The 27,163-nt window shown below is 47.0% G+C and overlaps 1 protein-coding gene across 2 annotated transcripts in view; it reads left to right on the top strand.

Moving 5' to 3' along the window:
• LOC147101902 (uncharacterized) overlaps positions 1-27,163 on the top strand; it is a 143,777-nt gene that overhangs the window by 53,609 nt on the left and 63,005 nt on the right. For both annotated transcript variants that reach the window (XM_085965993.1, XM_085965992.1), the window contains exon 4: positions 19,555-19,679. In XM_085965993.1, the coding sequence (XP_085822119.1) occupies positions 19,555-19,679 (125 nt within the window). The remainder of the gene's footprint in view (positions 1-19,554; positions 19,680-27,163) is intronic.

Raw genomic sequence — 27,163 nt, 5'->3', positions numbered from 1 at the left:
TTATGTCATCACTTCCTGTGAACTATGAACTATGAACTGTGTACATACCTCACTTCCTGTCATATGTCACTTCCTGTTGGACTGGTATAAATACTGGTCTGTTCAGTATTGTAAGAGGCTTCTACCAGAGGCATGGTAAAGACCTCTCTTGTGTATATAGTGTGTTTATAAGTTACTTAAAGCTTACTTTAAAGTTACTTGATGGTAAGTCTCCTTTTTCTTACATCAATTTAAGTAACTTAATATTTACACCGACAAATACTAGACCTTCAGACAAACTCGGAAGTTAAGGATCCAGGGAACCACCCATCATGGAGAAAATCCTTAGACCTATTCGTCTGGACTTGGACCCGAATACACCAGCAGCTGGCAGGGTATGGAAGCATTGGTATCGTACTTTTGAGAATTTTCTGGATGAATGTAAAGCGGATGCTCCTGCTAAATTGAAGATACTTGTCAATTATGTGACCCCAAAAGTGTTCGAATATGTTGATGAATGGGATAATTACGAAGAGGTGATTCGGGCACTTAAGAAACTGTATGCGAAGACCCCAAATGAGGTCTATGCTAGACATCTACTGGCCACAGCCCGACAAGGGCCAGGGGAATCAATTGACGAATTCCTGCAAGAACTTCGCAGGCTCAGCGTAGATTGTAACTTTCAGGCAGCCTCAGCTGAGCTGTACCGCCAAGAAATGATTCGTGATGCTTTCATCTGCGGGATTGCCTCTCCATTTATACGCCAGCGTCTATTAGAAAGTAAAACACTTGAGCTACAAAAAGCTTTTGACCTAGCTTGTTCACTGGATTTGGCAAAGAGAAATGCAGACCTCTATCAGCTGCCCAGATCTCGATCTGCTGCTGTAGCTGCAACCAGACAATTCAAGCGGTCTCAGGTGAACCCTATCATGGGGGAATCTAATTCTGATAATTCTGATGAAGAAGAGGAGGACGACCCCACTTTAGCAGCCTCTTGCCAATCTAGGAAGGAATGCTTCTTTTGTGGAGATGCTTTTCACCCAAGGAAAACCTGCCCTGCTCGCAATGCAATCTGCAGTTGTTGCGGGAAAAAAGGACACTTTGCTAAAGTTTGCCTATCAAGGGCCTCTACGAGGGCCAATCCAGCTAAGGCCTACCGAACTGCCCCAATTAGGGCCTATCAAGATGCTCCAGCTAGGACCTATCAAGCTTCCTCTCGAGCTCTCTCCCGAAGAAGCACACCGAGAGTTTTAGCCACTCTCTGTGCAACGACACCAATTACAGCTGCTTGCCCACAGAACCTGTCTCATGCAGCCACAAAAATTTCAATTAAAGGGCATACCTTAGATGCCTTAATTGACTCAGGAAGTACTGATAGTTTCATTAAGGAACAGATTGTTGCGAAATTGAAACTACATGTCTTCCCATCGGACCAGGCAATTGCGATGGCCCAGTCATCACTTAATACCAGAATCTCCGGCTTTTGTGTTGTTGATATGACACTTCATGGTCGTATGTATCCCTCCACCCGACTTTCGGTGCTCAAGGACTTATGTAGTGATCTCCTCTTAGGGCTGGACTTCCAAAAACAGCATAAGAAACTCACCATTGAGTTTGGTGGATCCAAACCCGGACTTACTATTTCTAATATACCGTCGAAATTACCATTTTGTGCATTATCAGCAGCTTCACTTGATGAACCCTCATTATTTGCCAGTATTCCGCCTCAATGCAAACCGATAATAACGAAATCGCGGCGCTTTAATCAGGAAGACCAATCTTTTATTGCGGCTGAAATCTCTCGACTTCTAGCAGAGGATATCATTGAACCATGTTCGTCGCCCTGGCGGGCTCAAGTCGTCATTGTCAAGAACCCTCTAAAACCTCACAAACAGCGACTATGCATCGATTATTCGCAAACCATCAATCAATATACCGACTTGGACGCCTATCCATTGCCACGCATTGATGATATGGTTAATAAACTGGCCGAATACAAAGTGTTCTCAACTTACGATTTAAAAAGTGCCTATCATCAGTTACCCTTGAAGGTCTCAGATAAGCAGTACACAGCCTTTGAGGCTAATGGACGGCTGTACCAATTTCGTCGCCTCCCATTCGGGGTTACTAATGGAGTGGCTGTCTTTCAACGGGCAATGGATGGCCTGGTTAAGCAGGAAAACCTAAGGGACACTTTTCCCTATCTTGATAACATTACCATTGCAGGTCACGATCAACAGGAACACGACTCCAACCTCCAAAAATTTCGGGATGCCCTCCATCGCCGTAATTTGACCCTGAATGAATCCAAATCTGTTGAGTCGCAACCGACCATCAACATCCTTGGCTACTGCGTAGGCAATGGTATCATTAAGCCAGACCCAGAAAGACTTCGCCCGCTCCAAGAGCTCCCGTCACCTAAGAATCCGGCTTCTTTAGGTCGGGCTCTCGGTCTGTTTGCATACTACGCTAAATGGATTCCTAATTTTTCGGACAAAATCCAACCCTTGCTGCATGCTAGATCATTTCCACTGGGAACAGCGGCTGTTGCAGCCTTTAACCTTCTCAAAAAACAGTTGGAGAAAGCGGCTCTTCACTCCATTGATGAGAATCTCCCTTTCGTGGTTGAATGTGATGCCTCGGAGGTGGCGATCTCGGCTACTCTGAATCAGGAAGGTCGTCCTGTAGCATTTATGTCCAGGACCTTACAAGGTGCCGAGCTACATTATCCTCCGGTTGAGAAAGAAGCCACAGCCATCATAGAGGCAGTACGGAAGTGGAACCATTTTCTAGCTCGCCAGCACTTTACATTGATCACGGACCAACGATCAGTCGCCTTCATGCTCGATAATCGAAAACGAACCAAAATTAAGAATAATAAAATACAACTTTGGAGGATGGAACTGGCCTCTTTTGGTTATACCATTCTCTATCGGCCTGGCAAGGAGAATGTGGCCCCGGACACCCTCACACGGGCATTCTGCTCCACTATGTCATCCTCCACTCTCATGGATGTCCACAATGGCTTGTGTCATCCTGGCGTTACGCGCATGCTACATTTCGTACGATCACGGAATCTCCCTTTTTCCACTGGAGATGTAAAGAAAATATGCTCAGAATGCCGGCTTTGTGCGGAATTAAAACCTCAGTTCTTCCGCCCCTCAGATGGTATACTCATACATGCAACCCAACCGATGCAATGACTTAGCATCGATTTTAAGGGCCCAGTGCCCTCTTCAACTCGGAACACATATTTGCTCACCATGATCGACGAATATTCACGTTTTCCGTTTGCCTTCCCCTGCTCCAATATGCTGGCGTCCACAGTAATCTGCTGCCTTGAGCAGGTATTTTCTCTCTGTGGCATGCCGGCTTATATTCACTCAGATCGGGGTCCATCCTTTATGTCAAGGGAACTCAAGGACTACCTCTCAGAACGGGGAATTGCTACAAGCAAAACAACACCATACCATCCCATCGGAAATGGGCAAGTAGAGAGGTATAACGGTATCATCTGGAATGCCGTACGTCTCGCTTTAAGATCTCGGGGCCTACCAGACCAGCAATGGGAAACAGTGCTTCCGGATGCATTGCACTCTATACGGTCCCTGCTTTCTACAGCCACAAATACTACACCTCATGAGCGGTTCTTTGGATTCCAGCGTCGCTCATCTCATGGGACATCACTCCCGTCATGGCTAACTACTCCTGGACCTGTATTACTCCGAAGATACGTTCGGACGTCTAAAAATGACCCTCTTGTAGACGAGGTCGAACTAACCGATGCCAACCCCACCTATGCAAACATACGATATTCCGACGGCCGAGAATCTACCGTATCATTACGGGATCTGGCTCCCTGCCCACCAGGACCTAGTGGGACATCGGGTGATGGCATTTCACCAGGAAACTCTTGGGACCTATCGGGTACCCCTCTCCAGGATCCTGATCGGACACCAACTAGCTTGGTGCCGGTAGAACCCCGTGCTCAAGGTTGCGACCCTCCCAGTACCGCGCATGAAAGTACTGATCCGCCACAGACCAGCTCTGCACCTCCCTCTGAACAGAGGCAGTCCGACTTTGAACCTATTGGGGCTCGTACTCGAAGCCATGATCTCCCCGACCCTTCACAGGGCAATCCAGGCCACACAGACTCTGACCAATGGCCAACCGCATGTAAGCGGACCAGCGACCCTCTACGACGGGAATCCAAACGGGTGCGACTCTTCCTTGTTCGGCGGCTGCGGACCAAAAGGTAGACCACAGCCTCCTAATCCTGCAGGAGGGAAGAATGTGATAAAAATGATAACTTCCGGGAAGTTATGTCATCACTTCCTGTGAACTATGAACTATGAACTGTGTACATACCTCACTTCCTGTCATATGTCACTTCCTGTTGGACTGGTATAAATACTGGTCTGTTCAGTATTGTAAGAGGCTTCTACCAGAGGCATGGTAAAGACCTCTCTTGTGTATATAGTGTGTTTATAAGTTACTTAAAGCTTACTTTAAAGTTACTTGATGGTAAGTCTCCTTTTTCTTACATCACAAAGTATGTATTTAATTGGTCAGCCATTTCTTTGTTCCCCATTATAAATTCCCCTGATTCTGACTGCAAGGGACCTACGCTTGACTTCACCAATCTTTTTCTCTTCACATATCTGTAGAAGCTTTTACAGTCAGTTTTTATGTTCCCTGCAAGCTTACCCTCATATACTATTTCCCCCCTCTTAATTAATCCCTTTGTCCTCCTTTGCTGAATCCTAAACTGCTCCCAATCCTCAGGTTTACTGCTTTTTCTGGCCAATTTATATGTCCTCGCTTTGGATCTTATGCTATCCCTAATTTCCCTTGTTAGCCACAGTTGAGTCATCTTTGTTGTTTTATTTTTTATGCCAAACAGGGATGAGCAAATTCTGTAGTTCATCCATGCGATCTTTAAATGTTTGCCATTGTCTATCCACCGTCAACCCTTTACGTAACGCTCCCCAATCCATCCTAGCCAACTCGCGCCTCATACCATCGTAGTTTCCTTTATTTAAATTCAGGACCCCAGTCTCTGAGTCGACTACTTCACTCTCCATCTGAATGAAGAATTCTATCATATTATGATCGCTCCTCCCCAAGGGGCCTTGCACAACAAGATTGCTAATTAATCCTTTCTCATTACATAATACCTAGTCTAAGATGGCCTGATCTCTACTTGGTTCCTCGACATATTGGTCCAGGAAACCATCCCGTATACACTCTAGGAATTCCTCCTCCACAGTATTGTTATTAATTTGGTTAGCCCAATCTATATGTAGATTAAAGTCACCCTTATTGCACACGTCTCTAATTTCCCGTTTAATGCCATCCCCAACCTCAGCATTACTGTTTGGGGGTCTGTATACAACTCCCACCAACGTTTTCTGCCCCTTGGTATTTCTCAGCTCTACCCACCCATGTCCTTGATTAATCCATGCTTTTCTAAATGACGATTCATACTGTTCCTCAGAATTTCTTGCAATAACTTGTCCACCACCAAAGTTATGCTGACTGGCCTGTAATTACTCAGTCTATCGCTTGCTCCCTTTTTAAACAATGGTACAACATTAGCAGTCCTCCAGTCCTCTGGCACCAAACCTGTAGTCAGAGAGGTTTGGAAAATGATGATCAGAGCCTCCGCTATTTCCTCCCTTGCTTCTCTTAAGAGCCTGACATATATTTCATCCAGGCCTGGCGATTTATCTACTTTCAAAGATGCTAAACCCCTTTATATTTACTCTGTCAATATATTTATCTCATCTAATATTACACACTCCTCCTTAACTACAATGTCTCCATCGTCTCTCTCTTTTGTGCTTTCAGCTGCCTAGGTCCAAAGTTCTGGAATTCCTTCCCTAAACCTCTCTGCCTTCCTCTCTCTCTTCCTTTAAGGTGCTCCTTAATACCTCTTTGATCAAGCTTTTGGTCACAGTTCCTAATATCTCCTTACGTGGCACAGTGTCAAATTTTTGTCTGATAACAGTGAAACGCCTTGGGAGGGCTTTACTACATTAAATGCACTATATAAATGCAAGTTTTTGTTGTTGTTGTGTAATGTAAACTGATTTCAGTAGGTGGTTTGTTCCTACCTAACATGCTCATTTTCCATCCTCCTCTCCACTGCCTGCAGCAAGGCCTCCAGTGCAGCATTGGAGAACCTTGGTGCCCACTTGCTCCCTTCTTCAGCCATTTATTACTCAAGTTGTTCTTGGGTGTCTACAGCCAGAATGGATCTCCCCTTTAAGAGGTACTGGCTGGCTGGCTCTTCTTCTTCCACTGGCTGCGGGGCATTGACATTTTCAGGAGCTGAAATGAGAGAGAGGGACATGGGTTAGCTTGTGGTGTGAAGGGAGAGCAGAGAGAGAGAGAAGAGTCTGGTAAACAAATCTCCAGCTTGTCATGAAGAGTGTGTAGGGTGAGATGGAAGTAGAAAGGAAAAAAAGAGAAGAAACCCTGCGGGACGTCTCTTCCAGCATTGCCAGTCACCATGATCGCGACTCTCCCGTTGCCCATGATGGCCCGCACACTATCTTTGAGTGTAGCGAGTGTACAAACGGGCTCTTCCTCCACTGGCAGCTTCCTAGTAGAGGTTGTGGACAATATTCCCTTTAAGCTGTGCGCCAGCGCAGCCATGCAGCGATCTGCAGATCCCACGCAGCCGGCTCAATGGCGTTCTAATGACAAAAAACGCACATGCGCTGTAATTTGATTGGACCGCGCACCCAGAAAAAATTTAGCGGGAACATTGGTTGTGGGCAACCTTCTCTTGCAAGAAAGGAGGGAGCATGTTAAATGAAAATCTTGTGAGGTGTTTAGAGAATGTGCATGTCATTCTTCGAATAGCTAGCATGCAGTATGTCAGATGTGAGGTGTGGGGAAGTGAGGGGAGGTGCAGTAAAGTGTGGTGCAGTGACTATAGGAGAGTGAAAGGGAGCTGGGGAGGTAAGTATTGTGAATAGTGAAGCTGTACGTGGTGGAAGTGTAAACAGAGAGTAAGGGAGCAGCATTCTTACATTAACAACTCTGGTCAGGATGCTAAGCTGCTGGCATTCACATGTTATGCGACCTCTTCCCACTGTCGCCAAAGTTGCTGTCTGAAGGGCTTTCTGCCCCCTGGGGGAAGAGGATGTCCTTCCTCTTGTCCACCGCCTGGACAGGGCCACCAAAGCAGCATCATGTTGAATCTGTTCAGTTTCCCTGGTGTTTGCAGACAGAGTGCATATCCCCTTTAAGAGATTTTGGATACCTTTAAGTGGGGTCAGAGACACCTGATATCCACACCTCCACCGCCACCCCCCGCCCCCCCCCCCGACCCCTGGCCACCCACCCAAAAGGCGTGCAGCTGCCTGAATCAACACTAACAGACGCGTGCAGTGTGCACTCTGCCCCCCTGAAGCACATTTCCAGGTACGATCAAATTTGAACTGATAGGTCTCTCTGTTTTTCCACACTCTTCAGTGTCTTTCCATTAAGTGTATACTCCTATTCCTTGTTTTTTCTCCAAAAATATACTGCTTCACACTGATCCACACTAAATTGCCTCTGTCATCTGTCTGCCTATTCTGCTAGCCTATCTATATCTTGCTGAAATCTTTAATAGTTCCCCTCAATGTTTGCCAAACTTCCAAAATGCTTCTAGCAAATTTCGAGATTGTGTTCCCCATACTCAAGTCCTAATCAACTGTCTATACCAAGAACAAAAATAGGTTTAGTCCTGAACCCCGGGCACAGCACTTCCTCATTGTTTGCCAAACCTCTTACTTTTGTGTCACTAGCAAATTTTGAGATTTTACCCAAGTCTAAATATCTATCTATCTATCTATCTATCTATCTATCTTATATATATAAATCGGTACTTCTGTCTGTCTGTCATTCTGTCTGTCTGTCATCGCGTGTGCGTCTGTCGGGTATGCGCTCAAAAGTTACAGGGCGTACCTACGCGCGCGTTACCTCCAAAGAAAGCTTACGCTTCCAAGACGGTTTTAAGCGTATTTATGTTTCGGCCGGGCTAAAATCGCGCCCGCGGTATCCGAAAAACCTTAACATTCCGCTCATTAGCATCTCATTATCCGCTCATTAGCGACAGAGTGACCTCGAGCTCGACCAATCGTACGCCGGGTTGCTGGCGTGTGCCGCCGGGCCAATCGGTGCGTGTGTGGCCGGGCCTTATCATTCTGAACCGAGGTGAGTCGCCGCCATCTTGATTCCAAACTTTTCCTTTCTTTTTCCCGCTTTCTGCGTCTTTAAAAAAAACGTTGCTTTTAAAACACATATTGTTTTAAAAAAAAATGATTTAGAAACGAATTAACTTATCTAATCTCATTAATTTTCCTACCTTTCCCCGTTTTTCCAGGTAGGCCTCGAAGCCTCGGCTTCTCCTTCGCACCCACGCCCGAGCTAGGCACCTCCCGGCCCCACTCGAAGGCTGGAGGGCCGAGCCTCAGCCCAGCGCCGCTAGGGTGCGCGCGCAGCAGGAGCTGAGACGCGGCGTCTCTCTCTGGCTCGGCCGGGGGGGGCGGGGCTTGCTGAGCGTCAAGCGTTACCCTGGCAACCGGGCCCGCCGGCCATCTCGCACAGCCGCAATCGGCGGTCTTCACCTCGGGGGGGGGGGGCGCGACCCTCGGGGGGGGGGGCCGCGACCCTCTGCGGGGGCCGCGACCCTCGGGTGGGGGGGGCGCGACCCACGGGGGGGGCCGCGACCCTCGGGGGGGGCGCGACCCTCGGGGGGGGGGCGCAACCCTCGGGGGGGCCCCCCGCCCTCGCTCCCCTCCCTCCCCCCCCCCGCGCCGCCCCCCCCTTCCCTTCCCCCCCTCTCCCCCCCTTCCCTTCCCCCCTCCCCCCTTCCCTTCCCCCCTCCCTCCCCTCCCCCCCTCTCCCCCCCTCCCTCCCCCCCGCCCCCCCTCCCTCCCCCCCGCCCCTTCCCCCCCTCCCTTCCCCCCCGTCCCTTCCCCCCTCCCTTCCCCCCGTCCCTTCCCCCCTCCCTTCCCCCCGCCCCTTTCCCCCCTCCCTTCCCCCCTCCCTTCCCCCCCCGCCCCTTCCCCCCCGCTCTCTTCCCCCCAGTTGCTCTCTCTCTACCCCCCAGTCGCTCTCTCTCTTCCCCCCCAGTCGCGCTCTCTCTCTCTCTTCTCCCCCCCCCCCCCCAGTCGCTCTCTCTCTCTCTCTTCCAACAACAACATGCCCTCGAAAAAGCCTCGGCACCGCCGGGCACTTCAGCTAGTTCTGTATATATTAAGAACAAAAGTGGACCCAGAAACGATGCCTGGCATACACCACTTCCAAAACATTTCTCACAACTTGCTTTAATATAGCACCTTTAAAGTAGGAAACATCCCAAGGCGCTTCACAGAAGCATAATCAAACACAAATTGACATTGAGCCAAAGGAGGTATCAGGAGAGGTGACTAAAAGCTTGGCCAAAGAGGTAGGTTTAAGGGAGGGTCTTAAAGAAGGAGAAAGAAAGGTGGAGAGATTTAGAGAGGGAATGCTAAAGCTTAGGGTCTATACAGCTGAAGGCATGGTCACCAGTGATGTGGTGAAGGGAGTGAAGAATGCATAAGAGGCTACAGTTGGAGGAATGCAGAGATCTCAGAGGATTGTAGGGCTTGTGGAGGTTACAGAGATAGGGAGGAGCAAGGCCATGAAGGAATTCGAACATGAGGATGAGAATTTTAAATTTGAGGCGTTGGTGGACCGGGAGTCAACGTAGGTCAGCAAGCACATGGGTGATGGGTCAGTGGGACTTAAAACAACAACAACTTGTATTTATATAGCACGTTTAACATAGTAAAACGTCCCAAGGTGCTTCACAGGAGCGTTATAAAACAAAATTTGACACCAAGCCGCATAAAGAGATATTCAGGCAGATGGTCAAAGAGGTAGGTTTTAAGGAGCGTCTTAAAGGAGGAAAGAGAGGTAGAGAGGTGGAAAGGTTTAGGGAGAGAATTCCAGAGCTTAGGGACTTGGCAGCTGAAGGCACGGCCGCCAATGGTGGAGTGATTGAAATCTGGGATGCGCAAGAAACATGAATTAGAGGAGCACAATATCTCGGAGGGTTGTGGGGCTGGAGGAGATTACAGAGATAGGGAGGGGCAAGGCCATGGAGGGATTTGAAAACAAGGATGAAAATTTTAAAAATGAGGTGTTGCTTAAACAGGAGCCAATTTAGGTCAGTGAGCACAGGGATGATGGGTGAACAGGACTTGGTGTGAGTTAGGACACAGGCAGCAGAGTTTTAGGTGCCCTCACGTTTACAGAGGGTAGAATGTGGGAGGCTGGCCAGGAGTGCATTGGAATAGTTATGTCTAGATGTAACAAAGGCATGGATGAGGGTTTCAGCAGCGGATGAGCTGAGCAGGGACGGAGTCGGGCAATGTTCCGGAGGTGGAAATAGATGGTCTTAGTGATGGCACTGATATGTGGTCAGAAGCTCATCTTGGGGTCAAATACTACACCAAGGTTGCGAACAGTCCGGTTCAGCCTCAGACAGTTGCCAGGGAACGGAGTTTGTGGCAGGGATCGAAGTCAATGGCTTTGGTCTTCCCAATATTTAGTTGGAGGAAATTTCTGCTCATCCAGTACTGGATGCCGGACAAGCAGTCTGACAACTTAGAGAGTGGAGGGGTTGAGAGAAGTGGTAGTGAGGTAGAGCTGGGTGTCATCAACGTACATGTGGAAACTGACGCTGTGTTTTCGGATGATATTGCCAGGGGGCAGCATGTAGATGAGAAATAGGAGGGGGCCAAGGATAGATCCTTGGGGGACACCAGAGGTAACGATGCGGGAGTGGGAAGAGAAACCATTGCAGGTGATTCTCTGGCTACGGCTGGAAAGATAAGAATGGAACCAGGTGAGTGCAGTCCCACCCAGCTGGATGACGGTGGAAAGGCGTTGGAGTTCCCTTGTTATTTTTGGATACTCAACACATTGATGATCTTCTTTCTGACTATTGTGGCAAAGATCTCCAGATGCTGCCTTAAATATCCAATGACAAAGAAATTCAAGGCAGTGGTACAGACATTGCTGTTTATGTGGGCTGCTGGTCTTCAGACAATTCATGTATATCTCCGCAATAGACTCCAGGAGGAAGTTCAGTCTTCTAAGTCACTGAAGTGCAGAGAAATTTATGTGAGCCTTTCTTGGTCTGTAAAGTCTATAGAGCTGGCCTGTATGTGTAGAAACAAACATCTTCTGTGCAGCCTCATTCTAAGTGCCTCTAATCTAGCCTCTTGCATCTTCTTATTATCCTCCTCAATAACATTCCCATTGGGAAATCTATGTCCTCAAGTCCAAGCTGTACTTTTTATAGTGCAGACTAAAACTAGCATAAAAGTCCTGACAGAAGTTACAAAGTTCCAAACAGATTGATATATAGGCAAAGTAACACTTACCTTCAGTTGCAACAAATAAAATGGCCTCCTCCAAGTAGCACCCGCTTAAAGGATACCTTACTGGTCCTCATACCACCACTTATATAGTGGCGGTTTAAATTAGTGGCAGGTTTGGGCAAGAAAATTCTGGTGCAATGTTAGACTAGTGGTTTTGAAGCAGTAGGTACTTCCGCCCCATTTTACTCCATTTACCACTCCAAATCCACCATAATATAGGCGGTAATTCAAATTAATCCCAGCTCCATAAGTCTTAAATTTCAATATTTAGACCCTAGGATCCATTAATCTAACATATGTTGCTACAAAATAGGGGTAACTTTGACCAGCTGCTGAGGAAGACTGCTGCTGGGCTCTTCAAGTGAATTGCTGTGTTTTGTTGCTCTGTATGATAGAGGCTCATAACTTTACTCTGGATTGTTCTTCTGCCAAAATATTTTTTGCTTTTTAGTTTGGTAGCTCATAGCTTCATTTGAAAATCTCCCTTGAGGCTGTTTCTGGTTTGGCGAATTTCCTTAAAATGGCTGCAAAATATTTTTCCCCATGGGGATTCCCATCTTTATCATTTGTTTGCTGGAGTAAGAGGAACAGCAGACAAGCTAGGAAGCCAGGCTTATAAGGCAGGACCACAAGAGATCCAGATCCTCCCGTAGATGCCAAACCAGCAGGGTGTATAGCTTCAGAAGATTGTTCATCAATATATTCATGGAGTCAGGACGACTCTGTGTTCTTTGGGATGTCTACAGAAGTTGCTTTAGCAGGCACTTGCTCGGGATGCTCTGCATTATAGAGACGGCTTCTCTAATAGTGCTACAAAGGATAGCATTGGACTTTGCTGCCATACTTGCCATCTGCCAGAGAGAGAGTCTTTACAGTGCCTTCATAAGGTTCTGATGCTCTGCAACTATTTGTCTTTTCATAACAGGACCTCTGAGGTCATCTTCTGAATGTACAGCAGCTAGGGTCTAATATCTCCTAAGCCTCCACATGGGTACAACCTGCTTCATCTCCAGTACCTCATCCTCTGGCTTCCTTGTGAGTTGTAAATCAAGTCCTCATTTAAACTATCTGTATCACCGAGTTAACTATCTAGTCTGTAGAGTGCATAGGTTAGGGTTCATGATGGGATGGGCCAATTTATGCTGGCATTACCAAATGTTGAAGGTTCTGCCATTGGTTCATTATATCTTTCTGCAGCATCTTTCTTGCTTACAACTTCTGTGGGGATGACAAGAATAAGAAACGTAATGAGTTTCCTGCTGTTCGCTTTTTTTTGCTGTTAGGCTGGTGTATGGGTCTCTGCAGAGTATGAGCTTCAAAAAAAATTATAATCTTTGACTATTGACACTTACTCAGCACAAATCAGCAGACACTTCCACTTCTCCATCCTCTAAAGCATTAGCTGAGTGAATTCCCAGGATTCGCTTTACCTGCTCCTGCCGTGCCTCCACCTGTAGACTATCCTTCTTGGGTCCTTTCCTGCATGACAGAAGAATGCTTGTTATTGTCAGTCACAGGCTGTTGAATTTGACAACTGTTTCAGAATTCTGATCAGTTATTTTATAGAATTCCCACCAAAGTAGGGGGCTTCAACAGGCATATAAGCATTTCAAGATTCTGTATTAACTTAATTGAAGTCTTTGGGATCGATTTTCGTTCAGGTGCGGGGAATTGGCGGTTTCCCCGAATTTAGTGATTCCAACACGATTGTAAATGGGTCTGTGAGATTGATGCAAATTTAACACAATTGGCCAATTGATTTCCAGCGTGTGGGAAGCCTTGGCAATTGAGTATTTCCAGTCAGAAAGTCGCAGAATATGACGTCGTCATTGCTGCTGCTTTTAAGGTTCACAGCAAGCCTTGCTTCCTCTGCAGGCTTCCAACCTTCCACATTAAGATAGCACAGGAGCCTGCAGGAGGAACAGCCAGCGGGAGGGCCAGGTCTGCGCCCAAATTTGATGAGGCTTCACTACAGGCATTATTGGATGCTGCTAGGGCCCACAGGGAGGTCCTCTTCCCTTCTTCAGGGAGGAAGAGGCCTCCCAGCCAGACCAAGGCTGTGTGGCTAGAGGTGGCAGGTCAAGTCAACTCCTTGGGGCTAACATGAAGAAAGTGGTTACAGTGCAGGAAAAGATTCCATGAGCTTCTTCGCACTGGAAAAGTAAGTACTGTATGATGTTTCCATCACCCTCAATCTGATCCCCATTGCCTTTCCTCACCGACACTCAGCTTTAGCAATCTCTTCCTGCACATCCCACTAGACACTCACATCCATGCACCCTTACCCATTCCCTCTCTCTCAATGCTCACATTCACAGAACTATGCCCTCATACTCCCTCTCACTCTGATGCTTTGAACACAACTGACAACACACAGGGAGGGCCCTTGGTCTTGCAACCTCACTCCATCTTTGTCTCCTTCTAAGTATCTATGCTATGCAATCTCTGCACTCACTCCTTCATTCTCACTCAACCTCCACTTGTCTCCCTCATTGCAGGAAAAGAGAGCTCACAACAGGAGAGAGCAGGACAGGAGGAGGGCCGCCCTCATTAGCCCAGCTCACCCCCTGGGAGGAAGGCATCCTGGAGATTGCCGGGGCTGACCGAGATGTGGACGTTGGGGAAGGACAGGCAGGAGCATCCCCGCAAGCTGGTGACAGAATAGTTTTCCATCTCTCTCATTGGCATTGCATGAGCCGCTGATAATGATTCTGAAGCTACATCATATGGACTTATGATCATCTGCAAAATGCAATGTGCATGTAACCTTGGCATCACATCTCTGACTTTTTCCTTGACTCCCCCACAGGACCATCGAGAGCCCCTATCCCCACTCTGCAGGAGGAAGAGCCTGAGCAGCCAGACTCCTCAGAGGAATTTGCAACCTCTGAGGGCACAGCGTCATCAGCAATAAGCGCACCCAGCACCAGCGCAGACACTCACACCTCGGTGGGACCTTCGGGACATAGAGTAGAGTTGTCACCTGGTGTATCACAGCTCACAAGTGAGCATCAGCAGATTGTGGAGACAGGGACAGCAGTGGAGAGTCCTCGTCGGAGGGCGTAGGACTCTGCCAGCTTGGCTCAGCTGCATGTCGACCCTCTGCCTCTGGGTCCATCCGTAAGATCAGAGGTGATGGAACTCCAGGCACAGATGCAGGAGTCTCTGGCAGGTTTTGTCTCTAGGGTCACTGCGAGTGTGGAGCGAATGGAGGAGTCCATAGCGAACATGAGCAGAGCCTTTGTGGAGTCATTGGCGCATGAACGCATCACCACGGAAAGGATGGCAACCTCCGTGAAAAGGATGGCTACAGTAGAGGAGAGGATGGCTACGGCCATGGAGGAGCTAAGTCGCCAGAATGCTGAAAACATGGTGAGTGTTCAGAATAGACTGACATCTCTGGAGGAGCGATGGTCAGCTATTGAACAGAGAAACCAGACCTTCATGGCAGGCCCTCTGAGTAGGACTGCCATTGTAGAAACAGGTCCCCATGGCCCCCCTGATGTGCAGCAAGCTGATCTCAAGCCACTTGCAGGCACTGAGGGGGACCTGACCCATGAGAGGGAGGTTGGTGGCAGACCTCAAGGAAGTGGGGGCTACTCTCCAAGCGCTCACACTTCCATGACACTGCAGAGCCCTCGGTCAGAGCCCCGCCGGAGTCCACACACAACGGAGATAGAGGTCTCAACCCCTGCACAGCCGCAGGAGCAGCAGACTGCTGGTGAACCCTCACAGGCTCGCCATCCCAGAGGATGCCCGCCAAAGGTGTCAAGACAGGAGCAGCAGGAAAGTGAGCAAGGGGCCTCCACATCTGCTGAAGCCACAGGGGAACCACTACGTAGGAGCACACGTAAGAGGAAAATAAAGCACTAATAGTCACAAGGGTAGTCACTTGGGTGAAATGTGTTTATTTTAAAAATGCCATCAGTTGGTTATTGTAAATAAAATTTCTGATGGCAACTTCTGCAGTTGTGGCATGTGTCATTTCGCGAATGGGGCTGGAGGTCCTCTAATGCCAAGAGGGGAAGGAAAAAAAGGCCTCCCATGCTTCTGGTAGGTGCCTCAGTTGAGGAAGCACTGAGTGAGAGTGGCGAGAGGGGTCTCGCAGGAGGTCACACTGGAGAAGTGTGTGAGGCTCAAACTTCCACAGCTGTGGTTATGCCTTCTAAAAGTTCCCCCAGACCTGAGACAACAACCTGCAAATGATGACTGATCAAATATCCTCTTTAATGTTGGACCTGCAGCTGATAGTCAGCAAGCCAATAGTGTTCACGCCAGGTTTCACAGGCGTGATCCCCACCAGGCGTGTTTTACGTGGGAAAAGGGTTAAACAGGCAAGGGCCTGTTAAAATGGGATTATAAAGGCCAGTCAGTGCTGCTTAAGGGCCCTAAAGACCAGTCCCGCCTGTTGCAGGCGGAACTGATTCGGGTCAATCAGACACACCTAGGTTAAAATGGCATGAAGGCGGGAACCAGGCGGGGGGGGCTCGTGACCCCTAGGTTTCGCGATTTTAACCCCCCGCATGCCTAAAAGCCCGCCTCACAGCCCAATAAAAATCAAGGCCTTTATGTGCAGTTGTCAGTACAGATCATTTTGTGCATAGGATGATACCATTAAATTTGTGAATGGGTAAAAATAGGACTGCTGTTTGAAATCGAAACATAGGAGCAGGAGTAGGCCATTCGGCCCTTCGAGCCTGCTCTGCCATTCAATATGATCATGGCTGATCCTGTATCTCAATACCATATTCCCGCTTATAACAACAGAAAATGCTGGAAAAACTCAGCAGGCCAGGCAACATCCGTGGAGAGGGAAACAGAGTCAACGTTTCAGGCTGAAGAGCCTTCGTCAGAACTGAGAAAAAAGCAGGAAATTAAACATTAAAAAGCAAGTTTGGGGGCTGGGAAATGGGGGAGGGGATGAAAGAATGAAAGGGAAGGTCTGGGAGAGGTGAAGAAACATTAAGAGATATTCAAAGCAAGACAAGATGGTATTAGGACAGGTAAAGAAACAGGATGGCTCTAGATGAAGTGTGAAATGCGCTGGCAGAATGAGAGACAGCTGCCATGTGTTTTCAGTGATGCTGCTTCATCAGGAAGGGGTGTTTGGGGCCCTGGACAGTGGGAAGGGGGGAGGTATAAGGGCAGGTATTTCATCTCCTGCGCTTGCACGGGAAGGTGCCGGGAGAAGGGGTGCTGGGGGTGATAGAGGAGTGGACTAGGGTGTCGTGGAGGGAACGGTCCCTACGGAATGCTGAAAGGGGAGGTGAGGGGAAGATGCGTTTGGTGGTGGGTTCATGTTGGAGGTGGCGGAAATGGCGGAGCGTTGAATGTGGAGGCTGGTGGGGTGAAAGGTGAAGACAAGGGGAACCCTATCGTGGTTCCGGGAGGGAGGGACAGCGATGAGGGCAGAAGTGCGGGAGATAGAACGGACACGGTCAAAGGCCATGTCAACCACGGTAGAGAGGAATCCTCGGTTGAGGAAAAAGGAAGACATGTCGGAAGCACTGGTGTGGAAGGTGGCATCGTCGGAGCAGATGCGGCGGAGACGGAGAAACTGGGAGAATGGAATAGAGTCCTTACAGGAGGCGGGGTGGGAGGAAGTGTAGTCCAGGTAGCTGTGGGAGTCAGTGGGCTTGTGGTGAATGTTGGTCAATAACCTATCCCCAGAGATGAAGATGTTGAGGAAGGGAAGGGAAGAATCGGAGATGGACCATGTGAAGGTGAGGGAAGGGTGGAAATTGGAGGCAAAGTGAATGAAATTATCTAGTTCAGGGCGAGAGCAGGAAACGGCATCGATACAGTCATCAATGTACCGGAAAAAGAGGTGAGGGAGGGGACCTGAGTAGGACTGGAACAAAGAATGTTGAAGCCTCTTTGCATCCTCCTCACAACTCACAATCCCACCTAGTTTTGTGTCGTCAGCAAACTTGGAAATATTACATTTGGTTCCCTCATCCAAATCATTGATATATATTGTGAACAGCTGGGGCCCAAACACCGATCCCTGCGGTACCCCACTAGTCACTGCCTGCCACCCCGAAAAAGACCCATTTATTCCTACTCCCTGTTTCCTGTCTGTTAACCAAATTTCAATCCATGCCAGTATATTACCCCCAATCCCATGTGCTTTAAATTTGCACACTAACCTCTTATGTGGGACTTTATCAAAGGCCTTCTGAAAATCCAAATACACCACATCCACTGGTTCTCCCTTATCTATTTTACCAGTTACATCCTCGAAAAACTCCAGTAGGTTTGTCAAACACGATTTCCCTTTCATAAATCCATGTTGACTTTGTCTAATCCCGTTGATATTTTCTAAGTGCCCTGTTATCACATCCTTTATAATAGACTCTAGTATTTTCCCTACTACTGATGTTAGGCTAACTGGTCTGTAGTTCCCTGTTTTCCCTCTCCCTCCTTTTTTAAATAGTAGGGTTACATTTGCCACCCTCGAATTGGCAGGAACTGTTCCATAATCTATAGAATTTTGGAAGATGACAAACAATGCATCCACTATTTCCATGGCTACCTCTTTTAGTACTCTGGGATGCAGATTATCAGGCCCTGGGGATTTATCAGCTTTCAGTCCCATTAATTTCTCCAGCACCATTTTTTTACTAATACTAATTTCCTTTAATTCCTCCTTCTCATTGGACCCTTGGTTCCCTAGCATTCCTGGGAAGTTATTTGTGTCCTCTTCCATGAAGACAGAACCAAAGTATTTGTTTAAATGCTCAGCCATTTCCTTGTTCCCCATTATAAATTCTCCCATTTCTGACTGTAAGGGACCTACATTTGTCTTCACTAATCCTTTTCTTTTTACATACTTGTAGAAGCTTTTACAATCCGCTTTTATGTACCTGGCAAATTTACTCTCATATTCTATTTTTTCCCCTCTTAATCAATCTCTTGGTCCTTTTTTGCTGAACTCTAAACTGCTCCCAATCGTCAGACTTGCTACTTTTTCTGGCAACTTTATATGACTCCTCTTTGGATCTAATACTATCCTTAATTTCTTTTGTTAGCCATGGTTGGGCCACTTTTCCTTTTGTGTTTTTGCACCAGAAAGGAATGTATAACTGTTGCAGTTCATGCATTCGTTCCTTAAATGTTAGCCATTGCCTATCCACCGTCATGCCTTTTAATGAAGCTCCCCAATCTATCATAGCCAACTCACTCCTCATACCATCGTAGTTTCCTTTGTTTAGATTTTGGACCCCAGTTTCGGATTGGACTTCTTCACTTTCCATTTTAATGAAGAATTCTATCATGTTATGGTCACTCTTCCCTAAAGGACCCCGCACAACAAGATTATTAATTGACCCCTTCTCATTGCACAATACCCAATCTAGCATACCCTGTTCCCTAGTTGGCTCCTCAACGTACTGGTCTAAAAAACCATCTCGTACACACTCGTGAAGTATTTAAACCTCGTGCTGAATTGAAGAGAGGTCCTGGGGGGTTATGCAGTTGCCACTCACTAACATGTTCCACTTCATTCCACATGGTCTTGACTGCTGTATTGGCTGGATTCTTGACATTCAGTTCCACTATTACATCTCTCACCCACCCCGCCACCAACCAAATGTCAGTCCAAATCATACTTATGTCACTCTCTGAGAAGTTTACATTTTTTCCCTGGTAGCCCTAACCTTCCACTACAACCACCCAGCTTACCAGCAGCTGAACTGTTGGGCCTCAAAAGACCGATTTTCCCCAGGCAGTGTCCTCCTTCTCCCCAAAAGGACATTTTGGCCTCCATGGGCCAGCAGCTGTTTACATAGTGTTGGCACATGAAATCTCATGTCTTCCCAGTACTTAATGAGCAACACAACATTCAAATGAGCTGACCTTGTGGTATCAGATGAGGTCAGTTTATTTCTGTGCAGATGCAAACATCACCTAAAGAGCAGTGGTCCAGGTGGCACTGTGCAGGAATCGTAGTAAAAGAAAGAAAGACTTGCATTTATAATAGCACCTTTCACAACCTCAGGATGTCCCAAAGTGCTTTACAGCCAATGAAGTACTTTTGAAATGTAGTTACTGTTGTAATGTATCACCCCTTTAGTGTCTCTATCAAGTAATGTTTAATTACCGTTATCAATGAATTCCAATTTTCTTTTTAGCCCCATCATTGTTTTTCTTTTGTTTATTGAAGATACTTAAAAAATGATTTGCTGAATGGAGACCTGAAGGACTGTGTGCAATTGGATACAAGAACAGGACTATTAACAGACACTCTCTGCTCAGAAGGAAAACATTTTGTTTGTAAATCCAGCCAATGTAAGTACAGGGGATTGGGAGAATTTGTATTGGCATATTTTGGGTAGAGCCCCACTGAAACTCTGCTGCAAACATGCCAATAGCAAATAGCATGTACAGGGTTTTCAATGATGCTGTATTGTTTATGCCACATAATCATTTTTTGTAAATGAAGTTCTACTCAATAAAACTAAAGGGGGAGTTTTAGCTCCCGCGTGGGAAACAGGTGGGATGTGCAGACTGCCCAACCAGGTGCTGCAGTGGGAGGCCCGATCCATTTTAATGGATAGGCCTTGTTAACATCATGTTAATATTTTTGATATATATATAAATGACCTGGATATTGGAATACAGTGTAGAATTTCTAAATTTGCCGATGACACCAAACTTGGGGGTGTGGTAAACAGTGAGGATGATACCAATTGACTGCAACAGGACATAGAAAGGCTAGCAGGATGGGCAGACAAGTGGCAGATGGAATTTAATACAGAGAAGTGTGAGGTGATGCATTTTGGCAGAAGTAACAGGGAGAGGCAATATACACTTAATGGCACAGTTTTAAAGAGTGTGCAGGGATAGGCGGACCTGGGAGTTAATGTGCATAGGTCCCTGAAGGTGGCAGGACATATTGAGAGAGTGGTTAGTAAAGCATATGGGATCTTGGGCTTCATAAATAGAGGTATTGAGTACAAAAGTAGAGAAGTTATGCTGAACCTTTATAAAGCGCTGGTTAGGCCACAACTGGAGTATTGCATCCAGTTCTGGTCACCACACTTTAGGAAGGATGTGAAGGCCCTTGAGAGGGTGCAGAGGAGATTTACCAGAATGGTTCCGGGGATGTGGGATCTTAGCTATAAGGACAGGGTGGAGAAGCTGGATTTGTTTTCATTAGAGCAAAGGAGGTTGCGGGTGATTTGATAGAGGTGTACAAGATTATGACGGGTTTGGGTAGGCTAGACGGGGAAAGGCTGTTCCCACTAGTTGATGGTACAAGTAAACTAGGGTACACAGATTTAAGGTTTTGGGCAAGCGATACAGGAAGGATGTGAGGAAAAACTTTTTTACGCAACAAGTGGTGAGGACCTGGAACTCGCTGCCGACGGAAATGGTGGAAACGGAGACACTCAATGTTTTCAAGGGGAGACTGGATAAGCATTTGAGGGAAATAAACTTGCAGGGCTACGGGGATAGAGCAGGGAAATGGGACTGACTGGATTACTCCACAGAGAGCTGGCATGGACTCGATGGGCCGGATGGCCTCCTTCTGTGCCATTATGACTCTATGTCGGTCAGCTGCCCGCCTGAAACCAGTTCGCCAGGTTTGGGCTTATGAAAATCAGACAGCCCAGAGGCTGACAGTCAGGTAAGTTGTGTGTGGGTTGAGAGGGGTTCTCAGGTGGGAGTTGGGGAAGCAGTGGCCCAAACTTTCTTTGTGCGGCTTGAAGCAGCACTCCTGCTCCTAAGGGCCCACACAAATAATTTTTTGCATACCTTACAGGGTCTCCGCTGGGAATCCACCAAGGTTATACAGAGCCAAGCATCCATGGCAGACATTTCACTCAGTAGGCAGTTAAAATAGCATCCTATCTAAATGATATACCGTGGCACCATGGAGCAAGTAGTTGCCAAAGAACGATGACTGAAGTATGAAAATGTAGTAGTAATAAGGAATTCCATAGTCAGGGAATAGACTTGCGGTTTTGTAGTTGCAACTGAAAATCTTGAATGGTGTGTTGCCTTTCACATGCTAGGATAAAGGATATCATGGAGGGAGCCGAAACAGCCGAAGACATGGTTCAAATTGGAACCTATGACAGAAGTAGAAATAAAATTGGGGCTCTCAAAAAGATTTTCTTCAATTTGGAGATAGATTAAAGAGCAGCACCTCCAGGGTAATGATCTCAAGATTATTCCTGGTGCGACATGCGAGTCAGCAGAGAAATAGTAAGCTAAATGAATTAAAAACATGGCTGGAGAGATAGTGTAGGAGGGAAGTGTTCAAATTCTTGGGATACTGGGACCAGTTCTGGGCAAGAATGACCTATAGAAGATGAGCAGGCTTCACCTGAACAAGGCTGGAACCAGTGTCCTTGCTGGAGACTAACTGGCAGGAAAAGGGAAAAAACAAGATGAGGAAGCAGAAAGAAGAGCAAAAGGGATAAGGAAAGATAAAAGAGAAAAAACAGATTGGAAGGAGGAAAAATTAATAAGATTGCCAAACAGACAAGAGGATTGAGTTGTACATATGTAAATGAAAAAGTATTGTGAATAAAATTTGTGAGCTGGAGGCAGATTACACTGGGTTGCGATATGATAGCAATATCAGAAACTTATTTAGACTAGGGCACGATTGGGAGCACAACATTCCTGGTTATAAAATATACATGAGGGACAGAGTCAGAAAGAAATGGCGGTGGTGTGGCACTGTTAATAAAGGATTATTTCACTCTGCTAGAGCATAAAGATGTCCTGGGGTTCTGTTAAAGCAGGATCAATATAGATAAAGTTAAGAAATAGGAAGGGAAATGGTACAATTCTTGGTGTGCCTTGGGATCTTTTATATTCACCTGAGAGAGCAGAGGGAGGCCTCGATTTAACGTCTCATCTGAAAGACAACACCTCTGACAGTACAGCACTCCCTCAGTACTGCACTGAAGCACCAGCCTAGATTATGTTCTCAACTCTCTGAAGTGAGATCTTGGACCCATGGCCTTCTGACTCAGAGGCGAGAGTGCTACCCCTGAGTCAAGGCGGATTAAGAGAACAAACAAGAAATAGTGACCACAACATTATTAGGCTAAAAGTAAAAGTAGAAAAAGATAATAAAGAGAAAAATATAAGGATGCTGGACTGGATAAAATCAATCTCTCCACAGATGCTGCCTGGCCTGCTGAGTGTTTCCAGCATTTTCTGTTGTTATTTCAGATTTCCAGCATCCGCAGTATTTTGCTATTGGATAAAAGCAAAGTTCAGTAAGATAACAAGGAATCTGACCCAAGCTAACTGGGCATAAAGTTTAGCAATTAGGTCTACAGAACAGCAATGGGAAATCTTCAAATATGAGATGGATAGAACACAATTAAATATATTCCTATTCGGCAAAAAAGAGGCACAAAATGAATGGAGCTCCACGGATAAAAAGAGACTATAATTAAACAGAAACTTAAAAGGATTACATAGGATACACAGCACAGAAACAGGCCATTTGGACCAATCAGTCCATGCCGTGTTTATGCTCCAATCAAGCCTCCTCCTGTCTTTCCTCATCTAATGATTTGGACAGGTTGGGTGATTGGGCAGATGCATGGCAAATGCAGTATAATGTGGATAAATGCGAGGTTATCCACTTCGGTGGCAAAAACAGGAAGACAGATTATTATCTGAACGGCAATAGATTGGGAAAAGGGGAAGTGCAACAAGACCTGGGTGTACTTGTGCACCAGTTGCTGAAGGTAAGCATGCAGGTGCAGCAGGCGGTTAAGAAGGCAAATGGTATGTTGGCCTTCATAGCGAGAGGATTCGAGTACAGGAGCAAGGATGTCTTGCTGCAGTTGTACAGGGCCTTGGCGAGATCACACCTTGAGAATTGTGTGCCGTTTTGGTCACCTTATCTGAGGAAGGATGTTCTTGCCATGGAGAGAGTGCAACCAAGATTCACCAGACTGATACCTGGGATGGCAGGAATGACGTATGAGGAGAGATTGGGTCGATTAGGCTTATATTCGCTAGAGTTTAGAAGAATGAGAGGGGATCTCATTGAAACTTAGAAAATTCTAACAGGACTAGACAGACTAGATGCAGGAAGGATGTTCCCGATGGCAGGGGAGTCCAGAACCAGGGGTCACAGTCTAAGGATAAGGGGTAAGCCATTTAGGACTGAGATGAGGAGGAATTTCTTCACCCAGAGAGTGGTGAACCTGTGGAATTCTCTACCACAGAAGGCATTTGAGGCTAATTCATTAAATATATTCAAGAAGGAGTTAGATATATTTCTGAAGGCTAAAGGGATCAAGGGATATGGGGAGAAAGCAGGGACAGGGTACTGAATTTGGATGATCAGCCATGATCTCATTGAATGGTGGAGCAGGCTCGAGGGGCCGAATGGCCTACTCCTGCTCCTATCTTCTATGTTAACACTATCAGCATAACCCTCTATTCCCTTCTCCCTCATATGCTTATCTAGCTTCCCCTTATATGCATCTATATTATTTGCTTCAACCACTCCCTGTGGCAGCGAGTTCCACATTCTCACCACTCTCTGGGTAAAGAAGTTTCTTCTGAATTCCCTATTTGATTTCTTGGTGACTATCTTATATTGATGGCCTCTAGTTTTACTCTTCCTCACAAGTGGAAACACTCTCTCTCTGTCTACTCTATCAAAACCTTTCATAATCTTAAAGAACTCTATTAGGTCACCCCTCAGCCTTTTTTCAAGAGAAAAGAGACCCAGCCTGTTCATCCTTTCCTGATAGGTATAGCCTCGCATTTCTGGTATCATCCTTGTACATCTCTTATGCACCCTCTCCAGTGCCTCTATATCCTTTTTTTGATATGGCGACCAGAATTGTACGCAGTACTCCAAGTGTGGTCTAGCCAAGGTTCGATACAAGTTCAGCATAACTTCCCTACTGTTTAATTCAATCCATCGAGAAATATACCCTAGTGCTTAGTTTGCTTTTTTATGGCCTTGTTAACCTCTGTCGCTACTTTCAGTGATTTGCATATTTGTACTCTGACAACCCTTTGCTGTTCTACCCCATTTAGTTTCGTATTTTCCATGTAATATGTGACCTCCCTATTTTTCTTACCAAAATGTAATATCTCACATTTATCTGTGTTGAATTTCATTTGCCAATTATATGCCCATTCTTTAAGTTTATTAATGTCTTCTTGGCGGACCTGCGAGGAGTCGGCAGCAGCAGCGGAGGAGGCATAAATACAGCGGGAGGCCGAGGACAACGCGGACCTGCGAGGAGTCGGCAGCAGCAGCGGAGGAGGCATAAATACAGCGGGAGGCCGAGGACAACGCGGACCTGCGAGGAGTCGGCAGCAGCAGCGGAGGAGGCATAAATACAGCGGGAGGCCGAGGACAACGCGGACCTGCGAGGAGTCGGCAGCAGCAGCGGAGGAGGCATAAATACAGCGGGAGGCCGAGGACAACGCGGACCTACAAGGAGTTGGCAGCAGCAGCGGAGGAGGCATAAATACAGCGGGAGGCCGAGGACAATGTGGACCTACAAGGAATTGGCAGCAGCAGCGGAGGAGGCATAAATACAGCGGGAGGCCGAGGACAACGCGGACCTACAAGGAGTTGGCAGCAGCAGCGGAGGAGGCATAAATACAGCGGGAGGCCGAGGACAACGCGGACCTGCGAGGAGTCAGCAGCAGCAGCGGAGGAGGTATAAATACAGCGGGATGCCGAGGACAGCGCGGACCTGCGAGGATTCGGCAGCAGCAGCAGAGGAGGCGATACAAATCCGCTGAATTCCAAAAGAACAGCAAAATCAAGGAGTGACGTCACAGGACAGCAAGTAGGTGATTGGTGGGTATGATAAATCCATGTAGTGAGACAAGGAACTTGAAGAGGCAAGGTTTTAGGATTAATACGAGTACTTTATTAAACGACTGCAAAACAACCAGGCAGGCCTGGATCCAGGCATTGCACCTTTTGCTGACCTTGGCAGGAAGCCAACCCCTGACCTTAACAGAAAGCAAACCCCTGACCTTAGCACAGCATTGGCTACAGCACCACCTGGTGGATAACCTTAATCATAACATCCCAGATTACTATATCTCTCCCCCCTTAAGATTTCAGTATGAATTTCTTAACAAACAACCATTCCTAAGGGTCACATAAGAAGTCTCCATTCACCATGTTCCATACTTGACAAATCTAACAGGTCAGTATCAATCTCCCTGGTGGCTTACGAGACCTTTGTGAACATCTAACAGTAAAGTCCCTGCTTGTTTGTGGTGAAGCCACCAGCTGCTCCTGAGCAGTGCTCAGAGTATCTGACTCTGCAACGATGGTTTCCTCTTGACGAATGGGTTCCTGTGGAATTGTCTCTGTCCCTGGTGGTGGCACCACAGATACACTTGGATACCTGGGGGCAAACCTGTCCTCAGCCACTGCATCTGGAACCTTCATTTCAATTTCCCCTTGTCTGGTAAGTATCTGATCTACATGTCTGCGTACTACCCTACCATCATCCAACATGACCTTGTATGATACGGGACCGGTCATTGAGTCTATGAAGCCAGGAATCCACTTGGGTCCATAACTGAAATTCCTGGTAAGGACCGCATCTCCTTCTCTAAAACTTCGGCTCTTTGTTCTTTTGTCATGGTTCTCTTTTTGTTTGTTTTGTCTGTTTTCCATTTCCTTTTTAGGTCTGGGTGGACAAGGTCAAAAGTGGAGCGTAGTCTACGACCTAATAACATCTCAGCAGGAGAGAGTCCTGTGGTGGATTGAGGTGTTATTCTGTAGCTGAACAGAACCCGTGACACTTTGGCTGCTAAACTCCCTTCTGCACTTTTTTTCATCATCTCTTTAAATGTTTGTACGGCTCTCTCCGCAAGTCCATTTGAGGACGGATGATATGGAGCCGAGGTCACCTGCACTATGCCATTTTTTCTCAAGAACTCTTTTGTCTCTGTACTCACAAAACAAGTGGCATTGTCACTTACCACGATCCCCGGTAGCCCTTGATTACTGAAGCTCCGACGCAGACAGTCTATAGTAGTAGTGGCGGAAGCAGAATTTACAGGATAAACATCCATCCATTTGGAATGTGCATCAATAATTATGAGGAACATCTTCCACATGAATGGACCCGCATAATCTAAGTGCAATCTTCTCCATGGTTTATCCGGCCACTCCCAGGGGTGGAGAGGAGCCGCTGCTGGTGCCTTCCGGTGTTCCTGACAAGTGCTGCATGTCTTGACTAGATTTTCTATCTCCTCATCTAGCTTTGGCCACCACAAGTAACTCCTAGCCAAGGCTTTCATACGCAAGACCCCAGGATGACACTGATGTAGTTGCTCTAGGATAGACTGTCATGCTGGCTGTGGAATAATCACTCGTGCTCCCCACAACACGCAACAATCCTGCACACTCAGCTCTGTTTTCCTGACACTGTAGGGTGTGAAGTCAGCCCCTTCCGGATGCTGTGGCCATCCCCTCACCACACATTCTCGAACTCTAGACAGTACTGGATCTTTACCTGTCCATGTTCTTACTTGCTCTGCAGTCACAAGTGCCACGTCAGTGTCCTCCAACATCAACACTCTGTCCTCTGGAGCTGCACGGATAGGTGTGCCTGGCAGTGGAAGACGGCTCAAGGCATCTGCGTTCCCATGGTACTTGCCCGCCTTGTAGACGATGACATACTCATATGCCCTCAACGTCACAGCCCACCTCTGGATCCAGGGTGACACCATCTGTGGAACTGCTTTCATTTCATTGAAAAGAGAGGGAAGAGGTTTATGATCGGTGCATATGGTGA

Source organism: Somniosus microcephalus, chromosome 23 (assembly GCF_052327205.1).
Source record: "Somniosus microcephalus isolate GS21.2 chromosome 23, FLI_Smic_1.0, whole genome shotgun sequence".
Classification (NCBI taxonomy): domain Eukaryota; kingdom Metazoa; phylum Chordata; class Chondrichthyes; order Squaliformes; family Somniosidae; genus Somniosus; species Somniosus microcephalus.
Note: the sequence above shows the minus strand (reverse complement) of the source record. Positions and strands in the feature narration are given on the sequence as shown.